Below are 18,205 nucleotides of genomic sequence, written 5' to 3' on the forward strand. Positions count from 1 at the left end.
GTCATAATGGAGTCCCACAGGGGTGAAGGGGCAAGTCGTATCCTGGGGTGGAGAAATTGGGAAGCCCCAAAAGTCGGCGCAATCCTGCCTACAGAGGGGTGCATGACAGTACTGCCACCCCACCCCTGTCTGGTTGGCGGGTCTCGGTTCCTGCCCTGGAGGGGCTCACAATCTGATGCTACGATACCGAAGCTTCCAGGACCGACCCATGATGTTGAATCAAGGAAGGATAGTGGAGGGCAGGGGGAAGGTCACCAGTGGATTGGGGCTGGATGTGCAATCAATCAATCGTATTTATTGAGCGCTTACTATGCGCAGTGGTCCTCACCTCCCAGGTCTCTGCCCGGCTTTTCCATCCAGCCTCAATTAATCCATCAGTTAATTAATCAATCAATGTTTTTTATGGAGCACTTACTGTGAGCAGAGCAATACAATGGTGCAGGTAGATGGGAGGTCTACTGTGGAGGTCCACTGGTGTTTCTCTGATGGCCTTCAGGCTGGCCCACACTTCCCGGGAAAAATCTTGGGCAAAAGGGAAGAGCCAGGCCAGCCACCTGCAGCCCTGACTCTGACCTCTGTAGGCTTTGTCCAGTGGTCTGGTGGCAGGAAGAGAGTCAGTCAATCAGTCAGTGGTATTTATTGAGCACTTACTGAGTGCAGAGCACTGTATTAATTGCTTAAGAGAGTACAATACAACAATATAATGTTTCCTGCCCAGAACGAGCTTACAGTCTAGAGGGGGCAGGGAAGAGGAGAGTCTGGTCTGGGAATCCTCGGACCCTGATCCAGGGCTCATCTGTACCAGTTGGCACTTCCCGGAGGGTGCGTGGCCACCTTGCCCCAGGTGTGCAGAGCACTGTACTCAGAGCTTGGGAGGGGAGAATATAACAATAAGCAGACACATTCCTTGCTCACGGTGAGCATCTCCACTCCTCCCTCCCCCATGAGGGCCCTCACCACTGCTGGTGGATTTGATCACCCCCTCCCTGCCTCTTTCCCCTCCGCCACCCCAGACAAAGTCCACTGGCCTTGAACAAATGCAGGCATTACCCACACTGGCAGCATCTGACCTCCTTGGGTCCGGGGACGCAGTCCTGGTTCAGACACCAAGAAGCCCACACCATGGTCTCCAGACTGGATGGGGGGCTGGACAAGGGGTTCTCTTCCTTGCCAGCGCTACTCCTCCTGGCCCTGGCCCTGGCCCTCATCAAGGGGATCCAGCTTTTCCTCCAGAGGCAGAAGCTGCTCAAGACCTTCGCCCAGTTCCCCGGACCCCCACCCCACTGGCTGCTCGGACACCTCCACCAGGTAAAGGAAGTGGAGGGTGGCCACCCACGAGCACACGAGAGCTGGGCTGTGGACCAGAGGCTCATGCTCAGGTCCTTTCCACGTCTGCGGGTGGGCCCAGACTGGTTGGCACACACCCTCCGCCTCCATGGGCCAGGTTTTCCTTCCAAAACAATCAATTAATCAATCAATGGTATTTATTGAGCTCTTACTATGTGCAGAACACTGTACTAAGCACTTGGGAGAGTAAACAGTGCTTGGCACATAATAAATGCTTAACAAGTACCATAATTATTATTATTATAATGCAACAGAATTAACAGACATGTTCCCTGGGCATAAGGAGCTTACTTTCTTCTCTGTTTTTCAGCTGTTGTCTTCTAATCTGCCTCTGGACCTCCCGGCCTCCAGCAGCCTCTGCCCCTGGAAGGGGGCTCCTCTCCCACCCTCTGTCCCCCAGCCTGCCCCTCTAGACTGTAAGCTCCTTGAGGGCAGGGAATGTGTCAGTTCTATTGTTCTACTGTACTTTCCCAAAGTGCTTAGTGCAGTGCTCTGCATACAGTAAGCGCTCAATAAATACGATTGATTCCCTGCTCAATAAATATGATTGATTGGTTGATTCTGGGCATGGCCACACCATGTGAACGTTGGCACCATACAGCGATGTGCTGGGGTTCTTTGGGCTTGCAGTTCACCAGAGAGTCTTAGGATGGACTCCCCCTTCTAGACTGTGAGCCCGCTGTTGGGCAGCGATTGTCTCTATCTGTTGCTGAATTGCACTTTCCAAGTGCTTAGTACAGTGCTCTGCACACAGTAAATGCTCAAGAAATGAGATTGAATGAATGAATGGAGCCGGGGGTCCCGGGCACTTGCTCTGCCCTCGGGAGGGGACCCTCAGGCTCAGAAAAGGCTGTCGGTGCCAGGGGTTTGGAGCAGAGCCTTGAGGTTCACTGTGGACCAGTCTCAACTCGGAAGAGAGCTCCCAGGACATTTTTATAAAGGGCCAAATTTGGTCTTGGTGAGAGATTAGGAATAAAGGAAGCCAAGGCAAAGGTCCTTTAGTTCTAGAGGGCAGGAGTAACGCCAGGGCTCGCCATCTCTCTCAGTCTCTCTCCCCAACCCTCTTCATCTTTCTGTTTTGGTGTTTCTCTATTTCTTGTCATTCATTCATTCATTCAATCGTATTTATTGAGCACTTACTGTGTGCAGAGCACTGTACTAAGTGCTTGGGAAGTGCAAGTTGGCAATTCGGTGATTGTCTCTGACTGCACCTTTGTGTCTGTCTCCTTTTCCTGTTTTTCCCTCCAGGCCCTTCCCCTTGGGGAAGGAGGAATCGCAAAGCTGTTCCCTGTACCCCATTTCTGGCTCCAGCTCACCCTCATTTCTGCCCATTTTTGTGGTAATAATAATAATAATAATAATAGCATTTATTAAGTGCTTCCTATGTGCGAAACACTGTTCTAAGCGCTGGGTAGAGGTAGAGGAGGGCCCTGAGCTTCCCAGGCCTGCAGAAGGGGCAGGAGCGGAGGAGCGGAGGAGCAGAGGAGCAGAGGACACTTCCTTCCAGAACTTTCTGTCCTGGACATCCTAGTCCTTCAACTTTGCCCTCTCCCTTGCCCTCTCCACCCCCATCCCTCCCACTTCTCCCCTCTTTCTGGGTTTTTCGTCTCCCCCATTTCCCACCCCCTCTCTGCTGGACCCTTATTCCCTGACTCCCTCCTTTAGAGAAGAGCAAACAGCACTTGGAGAAGGAGGGTCTTTGGATTAATGTTTCACCAACGGAGTGGGTAGGCCAGAGTGGGCAGTGAGGGTTATTCTTGTAGCCACAGTTTATCATCTGTTTGATCAGCCCTGTTGCGGATTTTGGAGAATGAGCGAGGATCATCTGACAGACAGGCGACCTGAGTTCGAGGGCCAAGTGGGGATCCCGCAGGGTGGACTGGCCCGGTGGAAATCCTAGATTAAAATAATAATAATTTATAATAATAACTGTGGTATTTGTTAAGCTCGAACTACGTGCTGAGCACTGTTCTAAGCGCTGGAGTAGATACAAGATAATCAGGTCGGATGCAATCCTTGTCTTGCATGAGGCTCACAGTCTTAGTCCCCATTTTACAGATGAGGTAACTGTGGCGCAGAGAAGTTAAGAGACTTGCCCAAGGTCACGCAGCAGTCAAGCGGCAGAGCCCGGATTAGAACCCACATCTTCTGATTTCCAGGCCCTTGTTCTTTCTACTAGACCAAGTTGACCACGAGCCGGCCTCCTTGGGAGGGGAATTTACTAGCAGCTTCTACAGCACTTTGGCACTGGGCTGCAGTTACTCGGGCCTGAGCGTCAGAAGGTCACGGGTTCTAATCCTAACTCCACCACTTGTCTGCCGTGTGACTTCGGGCAAGTCACTTCACTCCTTTGGGTCTCAGTTTCCTCATCTGTAAAATGGAAATTAAGGTTTGTGAGTCCCGTGTGGGACATGGACTATGTCCAACCTGATTAGCTTGTTTCTACATCAGTGCCTGGAACATAGTAAATGCTTAACAAATACAATAAAAAACATTCATAATTGGGAATTTAATAACTTCTGCTTCTGCTGTTGCTGTTACTACTATTTATGGTATTTGTTAAGGGTTCATTATGGGCCAGGCACTGTACTAAGCACTGAAGTAAACAATCAAGCAATCAATAATATTTATTGAGCACTTACTGTGTACTAAACACTTGGGATAGTACAATCCAACAATATAATCAGACACATTCCCTGCCCACAACGAGTTTACAGGCCAGAAGACAATTACTACTCTCACCACTACTACTGTTCTCACTATTTGTAAATCGTTATTGCCTGTCTTGTCACCCAGATTAAATCGGAAACTTTTAGAGGGTAGGGACCATATGTCTTGCTTTTGCTACACTTGCCAAGTGTTTAGTGCTCAGAAGGCACTCAGAAAATATTGATTGATCAATCGATCGACTGATCAAGGACAGGAAGAGGGGTCTGCTGCAGGTTTTGTGAGATGGGGACGGGGCAAGGAAGAGTCCAATATTGCATGCCTGACCCTTTGACTTTGCACTCCAACCAGAATGAGTTGAGTCAATTCACCTCATGGATAAAATCCTTCCCCTTTGGAATTCCTTTGTGGAACGGAAGCTTCGGAGTCACTTTCATTGTCTACCACCCGGATTATTTGAAAGTGCTGTTTAAACGAGAAGGTAATAATAATCAATGATCCCAGCTCTGCAACTTGCCTATGTGACCTTGGGCAAGTCGCTCCACTTCAGATACCTCATCCGTGAAATGGGGATTAAAGCTGTGAGTCCCTTGGGGGACATGACAGGGGCCATGGTCCTACCATATTTTTTTTAGTAGTATTTGTTAAGCACTTACTATGTACCAGGCACCATACCTGACTAGCTTGTATCTCCATCAGCACTTAATACAGCGCCTGGCACGTAATAAGTGCTTAACAAATACCATAAAAAATAAGAATAATTATGGTATTCATTAAGCAATTACTAGGCGTCAGGCACCGTTCTAAGCCCTGAGATAGATACAAGTTAATCAGGTCAGACACGGCAACCATGTCCCTGTCCCACATAGGGCTCACAGTCTAAGTAGGAGGGGAGACGGATATTGAATGCCCATTTTACAGATGAGGGGACTGAGGCACAGGCCAAGTGAATTGTGAAGTTGGGGGCCACAGTTGGGAGAATCCTGGCTGAAACTTGCAGCTGAGAGAAAGAGGTTTCCTCGTGGGCTGAAGTTTCTACCGGGATTTAGGGAGCCAATCCGGGTTCCAGAAGACTGGGATGATCAGGGTTCTCTCCAGACAGGCCCACACAGCTTGCTCCATTCCACCCAATCTCCCAACCTCATTTTCGATCCTCTGCCAACTCTCAGAGGCTCTTTCCTGGTCTTCTTACCCCTATGCTCCCGTCCTATGTCCACTCCCCGCTTTTCCAAGACTCCAGTTCTGGATTTCCCCTTCTCAGAGCCAGGGAATGGATTCACACCCAACGTTTCTCACAAAGAGTGGCTTCTGGCTGTCCTTCTGGAGCTGACCAGTCAGCAGCTCCCTCTCTCTCTGCCATCCCTTGGCCTTTAACCAGAGCCCCTCCCCGAAAGCCTTGGCCCTCCAAGCCTCCCCTTATGTTGCCTTCTCTTCTGGTTTCCCTTGGCAGATCCAAAGAACAACTTGACATACCAGTTTGCTGTCCCATGGATTGGTATGCACAGATTGGGTGGGGGGAGAAGGGCATCCTGAAAGACCCCCACAACTCCCCAGAGCTGGGAGAAGGAACTCGGAGTGGAACTTCCTCAAAAAGGCAACTGGGGGAGACTACGCATCCCTCAGTCGTCTTGTACCCCAATCCATCAATAGCATGTTGACTGAGTGCTTACCATGTGCAGAAAGCTGGCTGTCATTCATTAATTCAGTTGTATTTCCTGAGCACTTACTGTGTGCAAAGCAATGTACTAAGTGCTTGGGAGGGTACAATATAGCAACTAACAGCCACATTCCCTGCCCACAACAAGCTTACAGTCTAGCTGTTCCGTACTGTGCCCATAGACGAGTAAAATCCAGGTGAAAGGCAGAATCCCTTGTCCTCAAAAAGCTTACAGTCCCTCTCCCAGGCCAGGAGGATTACTACTACTATTATCAATCAATCAATTGTATTTATTGAGCACTTAGGGTGTGCAGAGCACTGTACTAAGCACTTGGGAGAATACAATGTAACAGAGTTGATAAACATGTTTCTGCCCACAATGAGTCTACAGCCTAGAGGAGGAGGGTCTAGAGGGAGAGTCTAGAGTAGATTACTACTACTGCTATTCTAGTACTACTACTACTAATATTAATGGTGATATTTTCCAGCACTTACTATGTGCCAAACACTGTACTAGTGCTGGGGATAGTCAGCTAGTCAACCCAGGACAACCCAGATAGTCAGCTGGGTTACAGTCCCTGACCCACATGGGCTCAGAGTCCTTGAGATGAGGCTGTGATCATTAATGGGATGGAATGGGGGTTTCTCACCCATGAGGGCCCCCCAAAGTGTGTATGTTTGGGGGGTTTTCTCACCCTGCCGCCCCCCAACTCCTGTTGGCCTCTTCCCTCCAAACCAAGACTAGGTCATTCGTTTCAAATCTCCTTTGTTCCACTGCTCTTCCTCCTGGTAGAGGAACAGGGGCTCTAGTTTCCCCCCTAGACCATAAACTCATGTGGGCAGGGAATATATCTGTTTAATGATAATAATAATAATAACAATAATAATAATAATAATGGCATTTATTAAGCACTTACTGTGTGCAAAGCACTGTTTTAAGCACTGGGGAGGTTACAAGGTGATCAGGTTGTCCCACAGGGGGCTCACAGTCTTAATCCCCATTTTACAGATGAGAGAATTGAGGCCCAGAGAAGTTAAGTGACTTGCCCAAAGTCACACAGCGGACAATGGGCAGAGCCGGGATTTGAACCCTTGACCTCTGACTCCAAAACCCGTGCTCTTTCCACTGAGCCATGCTGCTTCTGCTTCTCTGTTTATTGTTATATTGTACTCTCCCAAGCACTTAGTACAGTGCTATGCACACAGTAAGCGCTCAATACATTCTATTGAATGAATGGGTGTGGGAGAGGGCTCTCGATGCCCCTGTCCCTCTGTCATCTGGGCACCCAGGGTTCTAACCCCCTCTCTATTTGGACCCTCCAAGGACAGGGACTGCTGCTATTGGATGGGGAAAAGTGGTTCCAGCACCGGAAGATGCTGACACCGGGATTTCACTACAGCATCCTGAGACCCTACGTGAAGATCATGGCTGACTCGGTCAATGTCATGCTGGTAAGCGGGTATGGCAGCAGGAGGGTCCCTTCTCCCTGCTGCTCTGCTGTCTTGGAATCTCCCACACCCAATGACCGACTAGCTGGTGGCCCCGGTGTTGGGGTAGAGATACTGTGGGGAGGAGTTAAAGGAGACACTTGTGGTTCAGGTGGCACCATGCGTTCTCTCTGCTTGGGCTGGGGTGCCGGGTCATGGTGGGAGGTGCCCTCGTTGCCTGCTGTGGTCTGCCCAGAACACCCAGACTGGTGACGGGGGGTGGCGGGGAGAGGCGATAAGACTCTAACCTTGTTGAGTACGGGGAGTTCAAAGTCCTGGATCTAATCTCAGTTCTGCCATTTGTCTGCTGTGTGACCTTGGGCAAGTCACTTCCCTTCTCTGGGCCTCAGTTTCCTCATCTGTAAAACGGGGGTAAAGACTGGAAGCCCCATGTGGGGCAGGGACTGTGTCCAACCTGATTAGCTTGTATCTACCCCAGTACTTAGAACAGTGCTTGGCACGTAGTAAACACATAAATAAATGAAGCAACATGGCTTGGTGGGTAGAGCGTGGGCGTAGGAGTCAGAAGGACTTAGATTCTAATCCTGGCCCTGCTACTGGTCTGCTGTGTGACCTTGGGCAAGTCACCTCACTTCTCTGGGACTCAGTTCCTTCATCTGTAAAATCGGGGTTAAGACTGGGAGGCCCATGTGGAACAGTCCAAACTTATTATCTTGTATCTACCCCAGGGCTTAGAACAGTGCTTGAGACATAGATAGCGCTGAACACATATCATCATTTTTATTATTATTCTGTGTCTGCTAATTCTGTTGTATTGGACTCTCCCCAGTGCTTAGTACAGTGCTCTGCACATAGAACTCACTAAAAAAAGCATCAATTGATTGATTGATGTGAGGAAGCGGCGGTCAAGGCTGCTCCGGTCATTAGGCTCCTGGTGCTCCTGTTCTCGTCTGCCTGATCCGGCCCCTTCCAATCTTCTATTACAGGACAAGTGGGAGAAGCTGACAGCCCAGGGAGAGACTTTGGAGCTGTTCCAGCACGTCAGCCTGATGACTCTGGACACCCTCATGAAATGCTCCTTCAACAACAGCAACTATCAGAAGGGCAGGTCAGCCCGGGACCCTCAAACCCCGCCTCCCCTCGTACTGTAATCTCGCCGTGGACAGAGAATATGTCTGCTTACTGTTGCAGTGCACTCCCCGAAGCCCTTAGTACAGTGCTCTGCAGAGAAGAAGCATGGCATAGGGGATAGACTACAGATCTGGGGAAGTCACTTGATGTCTCTGTGCTTCCGTTACCTCAGCTTTAAAATGGGGATTGAGACTGTGAGCCCCTTGTGGGACAGGGATTGTGTCTAACTTGATTTGCTTGCATCCAATGCCTGGCCCATAGGAAGTGCTTCACAAGTACCATAATTGTTATTATGGTCATTATTATTATTATTATTATTAATAATAATAATAATAATAATAATGGTATTTGTTAAGCACTAACTATGTGCAAAGCACTGTTCTAAGCGCTGGGGGGGATACATGGTGATCAAGTTGTCCCACATGGGGCTCACAGTCTTAATCCCCATTTTACTGATGAGGGAACTGAGGCCCAGAGAAGTTAAGTGACTTGCCCAAGCCACACAGCTGACAACTGGTGGAGCCGGGATTTGAGTCCATGACCTCTGACTCCAAAGCCCGTGCTTTTTCCATTGAGCCCCGCTGCTTCTCTATTCTAGTAAGCGCTCAGTAAATACGATCGACTGACTAACTCAGCCCCCCCACTGATCCCAGGTTCCACAGCCCCTAGCCCCGGGCTCCATACCCACAGACCCGTCTTCCTGCCCCTTCTCTTCCTCTGATCCAGTGACTCCAAAACCTACATCCAAGCCGTGAAAGACCTCACCTCCCTGCTCAGCGAGAGGATCCACACGTTCTATCAGCACAACAACATTGTTTACTGGCTCAGCTCACCTGGTCGTTGCTTCCGTCGGGCCTGCAAGATAGCCCACCAACATTCAGGTACGTAGGACCCCTGGCCAAACTCCTGCCTCTTAGGCCATCCCACTTAACCAGTTGACCAGGATGGTCATTCATTCATTCCATTGTATTTACTAAGCGCTCACTGTGTACAGAGCACTGTATTAAGCACTTGGAAGAGTACACGCTTAAGAAACAGTATAGAGCAAAGGCCCTGGAAGCCAGAAGGTCATGGGTTCTAATCCCGGCTTTGCCACTTCATCATCAATCATCAATCGTATTTATTGAGCGCTTACTGTGTGCAGAGCACTGTACTAAGCACTTGGGAAGTACAAATTGGCAACATATAGAGACAGTCCCTACCCAACAGTGGGCTCACAGTCTAAAAGGGGGAGACAAAACCAAACATACTACAAAATAAAATAGAATAGATTTGTACAAGTAAAATAAATAAATAGAGTAATAAATATGTACAAACATATATACATATATACAGGTGCACTTGTCTGCTGTGTGACCGTGGGCAAGTCACTTCACTTCTCAGGGCCTCAGTTCCCTCATCTAGAAAATGGGGATTGAGACTGGGAGCCACTCGTGGGGACAGGGACTGTGTCCAACCTGATTTGCTTGTATCCACCCCAGCGCTTAGTACGGTGCCCGGCCCATAGTAAGCACCTAACAAATACCACAACTGTTACTATTATTATTATAACTGCAATATAACAATAAACAGACACATCTCTGCCCTCAACAAGCTTACAGTGTAGAGAGGATGTAGTAACAAGGTCTCATAAATTTCTTATTTATTCATATTAATGTCTTTCTGCCCCTCTAGACTGTAGGCTCATTATGGGCAGAGATTGTGCCTATCAACTCTGTAGTATTGTACTCTCCCAAGTGCTTAGTACAGGGTTCTGCATACAGTAAGCACTCAATAAATACCGCTGATTGATTGATTGATTGATTGATAAGGACCAAAAATGTAAGAACAAGGGAATTTAAGCCCTACTGTGACTGGATCAGACCGATGGAAGCAGCCTGGCCTAGTGGAAAGAGCCTGGGTTTGAGATTCAGAGGACCTGAGTTCTAATCCCGGCTCTGCCACGTGGTTCCCGTGTGACTTTGGGCAAGTCATTTCACTTCTCTGGGCCTCAGTTACCTCATCTGCAAAATGAGGAAAATCTTCCTGTTCTCCCTTGCCCACATAGTGTAGGGACTGTGCCTGACCTGATTATTTTGTATCTACTCAAGTGTTTAGTACAGGCCTGGGCACACAGTAAGCACTTAATAATAATTATTATTAATGTTATGTCCAGTGGCCCATGCATCCCAGACTTGGTCTCTGTCAGAGGCAACAGGATGTGTGGGAGGTAAGTGATGATTGCAAAAGTGCCTTCAGAGTTAGGGACGGACCAACCCACAACTTTATTTCTCCCTTCTCCATCCCTGTATCTCTCCCATTGAACAAGCATGGACCATCCAACACCCCTGGCTCTCCCCTCTCCATCTCTGCCTCTCCCCCATTGACCCAGCAAGCCCAACCAACACCCCTAACTCTTCTCCTAGTAATTCCATTTTGATGGCCAAACCAAGACTTTATCCAAACAGCTCAAGAACCTGCTGGTGTTTCCGGCTGTCCAACTTCCTTTGGGAGAGGATTCCATGTGCTCACCTGACCCTGGCTGGAGAGCTATCTCTTTTTTTACAGGACCAAAGCAGGGGAGATTTTAAATGGTCCATCCCTAACCATGAGGGCAGATGTCCAGGGGGACAACCAGCAAACGGTTCCTCTGAAAGTCCTGCTGCCCCTGCTGGAGATGGAGTCCTGGGCTGGATAATAATAATAATCAAGCGCTTAGTACAGTGCTCTGCACTGTACAGCGCTCAATAAATACGATTGAATGAATGATTACGGTACTTGCTAAGTGCTTACTGTGTACCAAGCACTGTTCTAAGCACTGTGATAGATACTAGTTAATCAGGTTGACTTCAGTCCCTGTCCCACATGGGGCTCACAGTCTTAATCCCCCTTTTACAGATGAGGTAACTGAGGCCCAGAGAAGTGAAGTGACTTGCCCAGGTTCACACGGCAGACATGCGGCAGAGCAGGGATTAGAACCCAGGACCTTCTGACTCCCAAGCCCGTGCTCTACCCACTAATCCACACAGGGGCTGATCTAGGGGGAGGGGGGTGGGAAAGGATCCTCGTGGCCTGTTGTCCGTACCGTGGCTCCGTTTCTTTGGTTTCTCTACAAATGGGGATCAGGTCTAAAGGGGTGATACTTTTCTGGTCCAGATCAAGTGATTGAGGAAAGGAAGAAGACCTTGCAGAATGTGTTTGACCTGGAAAAGATCCGAACAAAGAGGCACTTGGATTTCCTGGATATCCTCCTCTGTGCCAAGGTAAGAACTTGAGGAGGTGGCGGGGGGGTAGGGGGGGGGGACTGGTGTCACAGATCCAGAAGCCCAGTGGAGCTGGGGAGGAGGAGGAACACTGGATTGCCAAGACCTCGAAACAGCAAAGAAGGAGAAGGCAAAGTCATTGAACCTCCTGGGGGGTCTCAGTGTCCTTAGCTAGAAAACGGGGAGAAGATCCCCCTGCTCATAGCCCATGAGCCCCTTGAAGGAGAAGGACCGGCTGAGCTCTGATTATCTTGCATCCATCTCTGTGCTCAGGTCAGAGCTGAGGCCCAGAGTAACAATTACTGAAACGAATGAATTCACCCGGACATGCAGAGTGTTGAACTGAAATGAGAAACCTGACCTCGAGGGAATTCGTTTTCCTTTGTTGGTAGACAGAGGAGGGCAAGGGGCTGTCCGACGCGGACCTGAGGGCCGAGGTGGACACGCTCATGTTCGAGGGCCACGACACCACAGCCAGTGGCATCTCCTGGACCCTCTACTGCTTGGCCCTGCACCCCGAGCATCAGCAGCGCTGTCGCGAGGAGGCCCAGAAGATTCTGGGAGAAAGGGACACCATCCAATGGTGAGGGCCCCTCTTGACCGCCTTCTTGGAGAAGTTGGCATGAGAACAGTAGCCAGAGGGAAGTCCAAGTGGGTTTCTAATGATTGTCTGGCTCCCGGCAGGTGGTTGCCTAATCTTCTTCTATTGGGAATGAGAAAGGCGATGGGGGCCGGGGCCGGTGTGCGTGGAACGCTTTAAAACACATTCGTGCCCAGTGACATTCATTCATTCATTCAATCGTATTTATTGAGCGCTTACGGTGTGCAGAGCACTATACCAAGCTCTGTGCCAAGGTAAGAACTTGAGAGGGGACTGGTGTCACAGATCCGGAAGCCCAGTGGAGTTGGGGAGGAGAAGGAACCCTGGATTGCCAAGACCTCGAAACAGCAAAGAGGAAGAAGGCAAAGTCATTGAACCTCCTGAGGGCCTCAGTACACTGTACATAAGAAGGTCATGGGTTCTAATTCCGGCTCCGCTACTTGTCTGCTGTATGACTATGGGCAAGTCACCTCAGTTCTCGATGCCTCAGTTACCTCATCTCAAAAATGGGGATTGAGACTGTGAGCCCCACGGGGTACAGAGCATGTGTCCGACCTGATTTGCTTCTATCCAACTCAGTGCTTAGTACAGTCCTGGCACATAATAATCAATCAATCGTATTTATTGAGCGCTTACTATGTGCAGAGCACTGTACTAAGCGCTTGGGAAGTACAAATTGGCAACATATAGAGACAGTCCCTACCCAACAGTGGGCTCACAGTCTAATAAGCACTTAACAAATACCATAATTATTATTATATGGGCCTAGCAGAAAGAACACGGGGTCAGGAATCAGGAGACCTGGGTTCTAGTCCTGGCTCAACCCCAGCCTGCTGGATGACTCCGGGCAAGTCTCTCTCTGGGCCTCAGTTTCCTCATCTGTAAAATGGGAAGATGATCCCTGCACCCCTTCCCTCTTAGACCGTGAACCCGAATGGGGCAGGTTACGTGTCTCATTTGATTATCCCATGGCTGCCCCTTCTAGACTGTGAGTCCACTGTTGGGTAGGGATTGTCTCTATATGCTGCCAACTTGTACTTCCCAAGCGCTTAGTACAGTGCTCTACACACAGTTAGCGCTCAATAAATACGAATGAATGAATAAATGAATGAATGCCCCAGTGCTAAGCACATAGTAGGTGCTCAATTCATGCCTTTATTATTAGTTGGAAGTGGCGTAGCACAGTGGATAGGGAATATGCCCAGGAATCAGTATAACCTGGATTCTAATCCTGGCTCTGCCACTTGTCTACCTGTGTGACCTTGGGTAAGTCACTTCACTTCTCTGGACCTCAATTACCTCATCTTAAAACGGGGGTTAAGACCGTGAGCTCCGTGTGGGACATGGACCGTGCCCAACCTGATTAGCTTGCATCTACCTCAGTGCTTAGTACAAAAGCACTTAGTACAAAGTGCTTAACAAATTCCATTACTAAAACAATAAAATGTTGGAAAGAAGTGGGTATGTTTAGGGAAGATACATCATAATGGCTCTGGGAGATGAAGGATGGTACTTGGGGGAAATAACTCAACATACGATGTGGGAGTTGGATGGAGGAGGGCAATATTTGGGGGGATTTTCATGACCTGGTGTGGCCTAGCCACAATCAATCAATCCTACTTATAGAGCACTTAATGTGTGCATAGAACAGACACATTCCCTTTCCAATATGAGCTTTTTTTCTTTTTCAAGGTATTTGCTAAGTGTTTACTATGTGCCCGGCACTGTACTAAGCGCAGCTCAGGTGGGCACAGTCCTTTTCCCACATGGGGCTCGGTCTTATTCCCCATTTTCCAGATGAGGTAACTGAGGCCCAGAGAAGGGAAGTGACTTGTCCAAAGTCGCACAGCTGACAAGTGGAGGAGCCAGGATTAGAACCCAGGTCCTTTTGGCTCCCTGACTGGTGCTCGCTCCACGAGGCCACACTGCTTACAGTCTGGGGGGGAGCCAGACAACTGCCACGACCAGGGAAACAGCGGAACTGAGGACCCGTAAGAGGGACGTCCAAAGGCTGGATTTGCCCCTTTCTCTTTCCCATGAGAGATGCCCCTTTCCCTAACTCTCTGCCTCTGGATGCCGTGTCTTCCAGGGAAGATTTAGCCCAGCTGACCTTCACCACCATGTTCATTAAAGAGTCGATGCGTCTCTACCCGTCGGTGCCATCCATTTCCAGACAGCTCAGCTCGCCGATCACCTTCTTCGACGGACGCTCTCTGCCACAAGGTCATTTGGGGTCCCCCCGGGGTGCCCTGTTGCTCTGAGTCCCGGCGAGCAAACTATCAGTCAGTAGTATTTCCTGAGCACCAACTGCATGCCTGGTGCTGCGTTGAGTGCCTAATGGATGTAAGAAGCACAACCTTAAGGGTCATGGGAGTCTAACTGAAATGGCAAAGTTTGGAAACATATGCCGAGAGAGATGGTTACTGGAGTGTATTTGTGTGTGTGGAGGTTGCGGGAGGTCTGGAATGTTCACGTGTGTGTAAGCGTGTTTCATTGTAGGAGAGGACATAAGGGTACATGTTACCTTTGAGGGTGGGGTTTGTGTGTGTGTGTGTGTGTGTGTGTGTGTGTGTGTGCTTATTCAATCATATTTTTTGAGCACATACTGTGTGCAGAACACTGCCTTGGGAGAGTACAGTATAACAATAAACAGACACATTCCCTGCCCACAGTGAGTTTACAGTCTAGAGGGGGAGACAGACATTAATAGAAATAAATGTGCATGTGAGTGTGTAGGCGTATGTCCTTATTAATATCCTCCATCGATTGTCAGCTGTGTGACTTTGGGCAAGTTACTTAACTTCTCTGTGCCTCAGTGACCTCATCTGTGAAATGGGGATTAAGATTGTGAGTCCCACAAGGGACAACCTGAGTACCTTGTATCCTCCCCAGTGCTTAGAACAGTGCTTTGCACATAGTAAGCGCTTAACAAATACAAAAATTATCAATTATTATTATTATTATTATTAATGGTGTAGAGAGTGGAGGGGACAGATGTTTGGAGAGATGAGAATTGTCCCCAATCGATTGGCCGTGTGGATGAGCCCAGCTAACTAGACAATTGTCACACCTCCCCTCAACCTACTTAACCTGAGAGCTGCACGTGGAACAGGTAACTTGTACCTACCCCAGTGTTTAGGATAGTGTTTGACGCATTGTAAATACCAAACAAATACCAAAGAGAAAAAAAGAAAAACCTGGGACGGCGTGGACCAACCCGAGGTCCCAGAAGAAACCAGGTTGGGGGCGGAGGGGGTTCTCCTCCTCCGTGCAGGAAAGGCTGGGAAAGGGGAACTGGGAGTAGCCTCTACCGCTGGCCCCTCCTCCCGGGGACCTTCTGACCCCACTGTCTGTTTCCCAGGCTCCTCCATCAGGATCCACATTTACTCCCTCCACCGGAACCCTCTTGTGTGGAAAGACCCAGAGGTAAGCCAGTCCCAGACAGAGCCTACACCCCCTGGGCTGAGACTTAGGGACGGGGAGAGCTACAATCTGCTCAGTGATTAACCGTGGCAGGGAGGCCAACTGTGGCTACAGTCTGAGCCCTCATTTATGGTTCAATCCTTCATTCAATCGCATTTATTGAGCGCTTACTGTGTGCAGAGAGCTGCATTAAGTACTTGGGAGAGTACAATATAACAATAAACAGACAGATTCCCTGCCCAAAATGAGCTTATCTTGCTCCAAATCAAGCCAATTTCCCTCGGTATTAGCTTTAATGTTCCGGCAAGGCAGCATGGCCAGGTGGAATGAGCACGGCTCCAGGAGTCGGGACACCTGGGTTCTGGTCCCCGATCTGCCACTGGCCTGCTCTGTGACCTTGGGCAATCACTTAACCTCTCTGGGTCTCCTCATCTGGACAATGGGGTTAAGAAATTTGCCCCTCCACTCCCTAAGAATGTGAATCCTGTGAAGGGTAGGGACTGGTTCCTCTCTCTGATTCTCTTTGTGACTGGGGAATTTGGGAGCCATGGGCTGGAATAGCCAGAGGGGATAACCCCTGTCTTCTCACAGGTCTTCGACCCCGAGAGGTTCTCCCCAGAAAATATATCCCAGAGGCACCCATATGCTTTCTTACCATTCTCCGCCGGAGCCAGGTGAACCTCGCCTTGTCCCTGCTGTTGGGAATGCTGTCGGCTATGACACCCGCCACCCCTCCCCCCTCAATCAATCAATGGTATTTATTGAGCGCTTACTGTGTGCAGAGCACTGTACTGAGCGCTTGGAAGAATACGGTACAACAGAGTTGGTAGACCCGTTCCCTGCACACATCAAGCTTACAGTCTAGCAGACTAGACTACATCCTACTGCTGTTCTCCCTCTCCTCCCACCCTCTGCCTTCTCACCCATCTAGATTTCTCCAGTTCCCTGGGCTTTTGGGGGTCCCTACTGATCCACTCTTCAGAGAACATCTACTGGTCTGCCTGCGACCCACCTCATGGAGCTTCTCCGATTAACTCCACATCTCAATTTGCAACAACTCACCAGCCTCTCTGACCTATTCTGTATTTACCAACCCCAGCCCTTATGCATAGGGGAATATTCATTTGTACAATGTTGTGCAGCAGTGTGGCTTAGTGGATACAGCACGGGCCTGGGAATCAGAAGGTCATGGGTTTTAATCCCAGCTTTTGCCACATGTCTGCTGTGTGACCCTGGGCAAGTCACTTCACTTCTCTGGGCCTCTGTTCCCTTTTCTGTAAAATGGGGATTAAGAGTGTGAGTCCCGTATGGGACAGTGACTGTGTCCAACCTGATTAACTTGTATCTGCCCCAGAACTTAGAACAGTGCTTGGCACATAGTAAGCACTTCACAAGTACTATAATTATTATTATTAATTATTATTATGTCCTCTGATTTATTCTGATACTTTACTCCAGCATGTTCACACCACTCTGTCTGCTCCTCTCCTTTCTTCCTGATTCCACTATCTGTTCATCCTGGTTGTCTGTTTTCTTCCTCCATTAGAGGGAAGGGAATGCGCAGCTCTGGTTTTGGTTGTTCTCTACCCATTGATTAGTACAGGGTGCAGTGCTCAAGAGGTGCTTAGTAAACGCCAATGATTGATCGACTGTCGGATCGACCAATTGGCCGATTGGTCCTTGAGCGATTTCTTCACCTCCACCTCCAGGAACTGTATCGGGCAGCAGTTCGCCATGAACGAGATCAAGGTTGCTTTGGTCCAGACCCTGCTCCGCTTCCAGCTCGAACCCGACAAATCCCGGCCCCCGGTGCCCATCTCACAGCTGATCCTCAAGTCCAAAACCGGCATCCATCTGCGCCTCAAAAAGCTGCCTTAGCCCCCCAGATCCTCAGGCCTGGATTGCATCAGGCAAACCCACAAGAAGCCCCTTCAACTCCCAACAATCAATGATAGCTGTATCCAGATTAACCCGGAGAATAGGGGAGATCTCTAACCCCTTCTCTTGCTGCTTGCCCCAGCCAAAATCCAGTTCCCTTTGTCCAGACCCACACCCCTGGGTGGCATTTGACCTGATCCTCTGGTAGCCAACAGGCCAATTAAATCATCTCTTGTCTCTGCTCATTTGACCAGTTTACACTGTTCTTTCCCAGGGCATCTGGGCACGGGCTGGGGGTTGGAGAGCGGGGAAGGGGTCCCTCTTTTTTCTTTGGTGGGGAGGATAGTTGTTAATTTAAAGTTGCCCCACGCAGGCTTAGATAGACTACTGTTGACAAGAGTCAGTTCAACCAATCAACCAATCGATCATACTTCTTGAGTGCTTACAGGGTGCAGAGCACTGTACTAAGTGTTTGGGAAAGTACAACAAACAGACACATTCCCTGCCCACAATGATTTTAAAGTCTAGAGATCCCAGCCCCTGAAGACTTTTGGAAAAGGCCATCCTGTCTCCCAGACAGAGCCTGGGCCTGGAATTCTGTTCTAATCCCTCACTGCCACTTGTCCGCTGCGTGACCCTGGGTGAATCACTTCATTTCTCTGTGCCTCAGTTACCTCATCTGCCCAATGGGGATTATTACTGTTTGTCCCATGTGGGACATGGACTGTGTCCAAGCTGATTAGCTTTTATGACCCAGAAGGAATGGAGGTGGGCATGTAGATCCAGGAGTGGAAGAATGAAACAAAAGGA

General features: G+C 49.2%; 1 protein-coding gene across 3 annotated transcripts; it reads left to right on the forward strand.

Moving 5' to 3' along the window:
* The first annotated feature begins 1,041 nt into the window (after window positions 1-1,041).
* Window positions 1,042-17,645, forward strand: LOC119940199 (cytochrome P450 4A14-like). Of its 3 annotated transcripts, XM_038760323.1 has the most exons (12): window positions 1,044-1,308; window positions 4,366-4,495; window positions 5,465-5,509; window positions 6,996-7,123; window positions 8,107-8,228; window positions 8,978-9,132; window positions 11,387-11,493; window positions 11,886-12,076; window positions 14,184-14,317; window positions 15,456-15,520; window positions 16,109-16,191; window positions 17,227-17,645. In XM_038760323.1, the coding sequence occupies exons 1-12, from the start codon at window positions 1,123-1,125 to the stop codon at window positions 17,393-17,395; spliced, it is 1,515 nt and encodes a 504-aa protein (XP_038616251.1). In that variant the 5' UTR covers window positions 1,044-1,122; the 3' UTR covers window positions 17,396-17,645. The 3 variants fall into 3 exon arrangements, with proteins under 3 accessions (XP_038616252.1, XP_038616253.1, XP_038616251.1); XM_038760324.1 differs by lacking the exon at window positions 16,109-16,191 and having other exon boundaries at window positions 1,042-1,308; XM_038760325.1 differs by lacking the exon at window positions 5,465-5,509 and having other exon boundaries at window positions 1,043-1,308.
* The last annotated feature ends 560 nt before the right edge of the window (window positions 17,646-18,205 follow it).

The sequence above is a fragment of the Tachyglossus aculeatus genome, chromosome 18 (assembly GCF_015852505.1).
Source record: "Tachyglossus aculeatus isolate mTacAcu1 chromosome 18, mTacAcu1.pri, whole genome shotgun sequence".
In the NCBI taxonomy this organism is placed as follows: domain Eukaryota; kingdom Metazoa; phylum Chordata; class Mammalia; order Monotremata; family Tachyglossidae; genus Tachyglossus; species Tachyglossus aculeatus.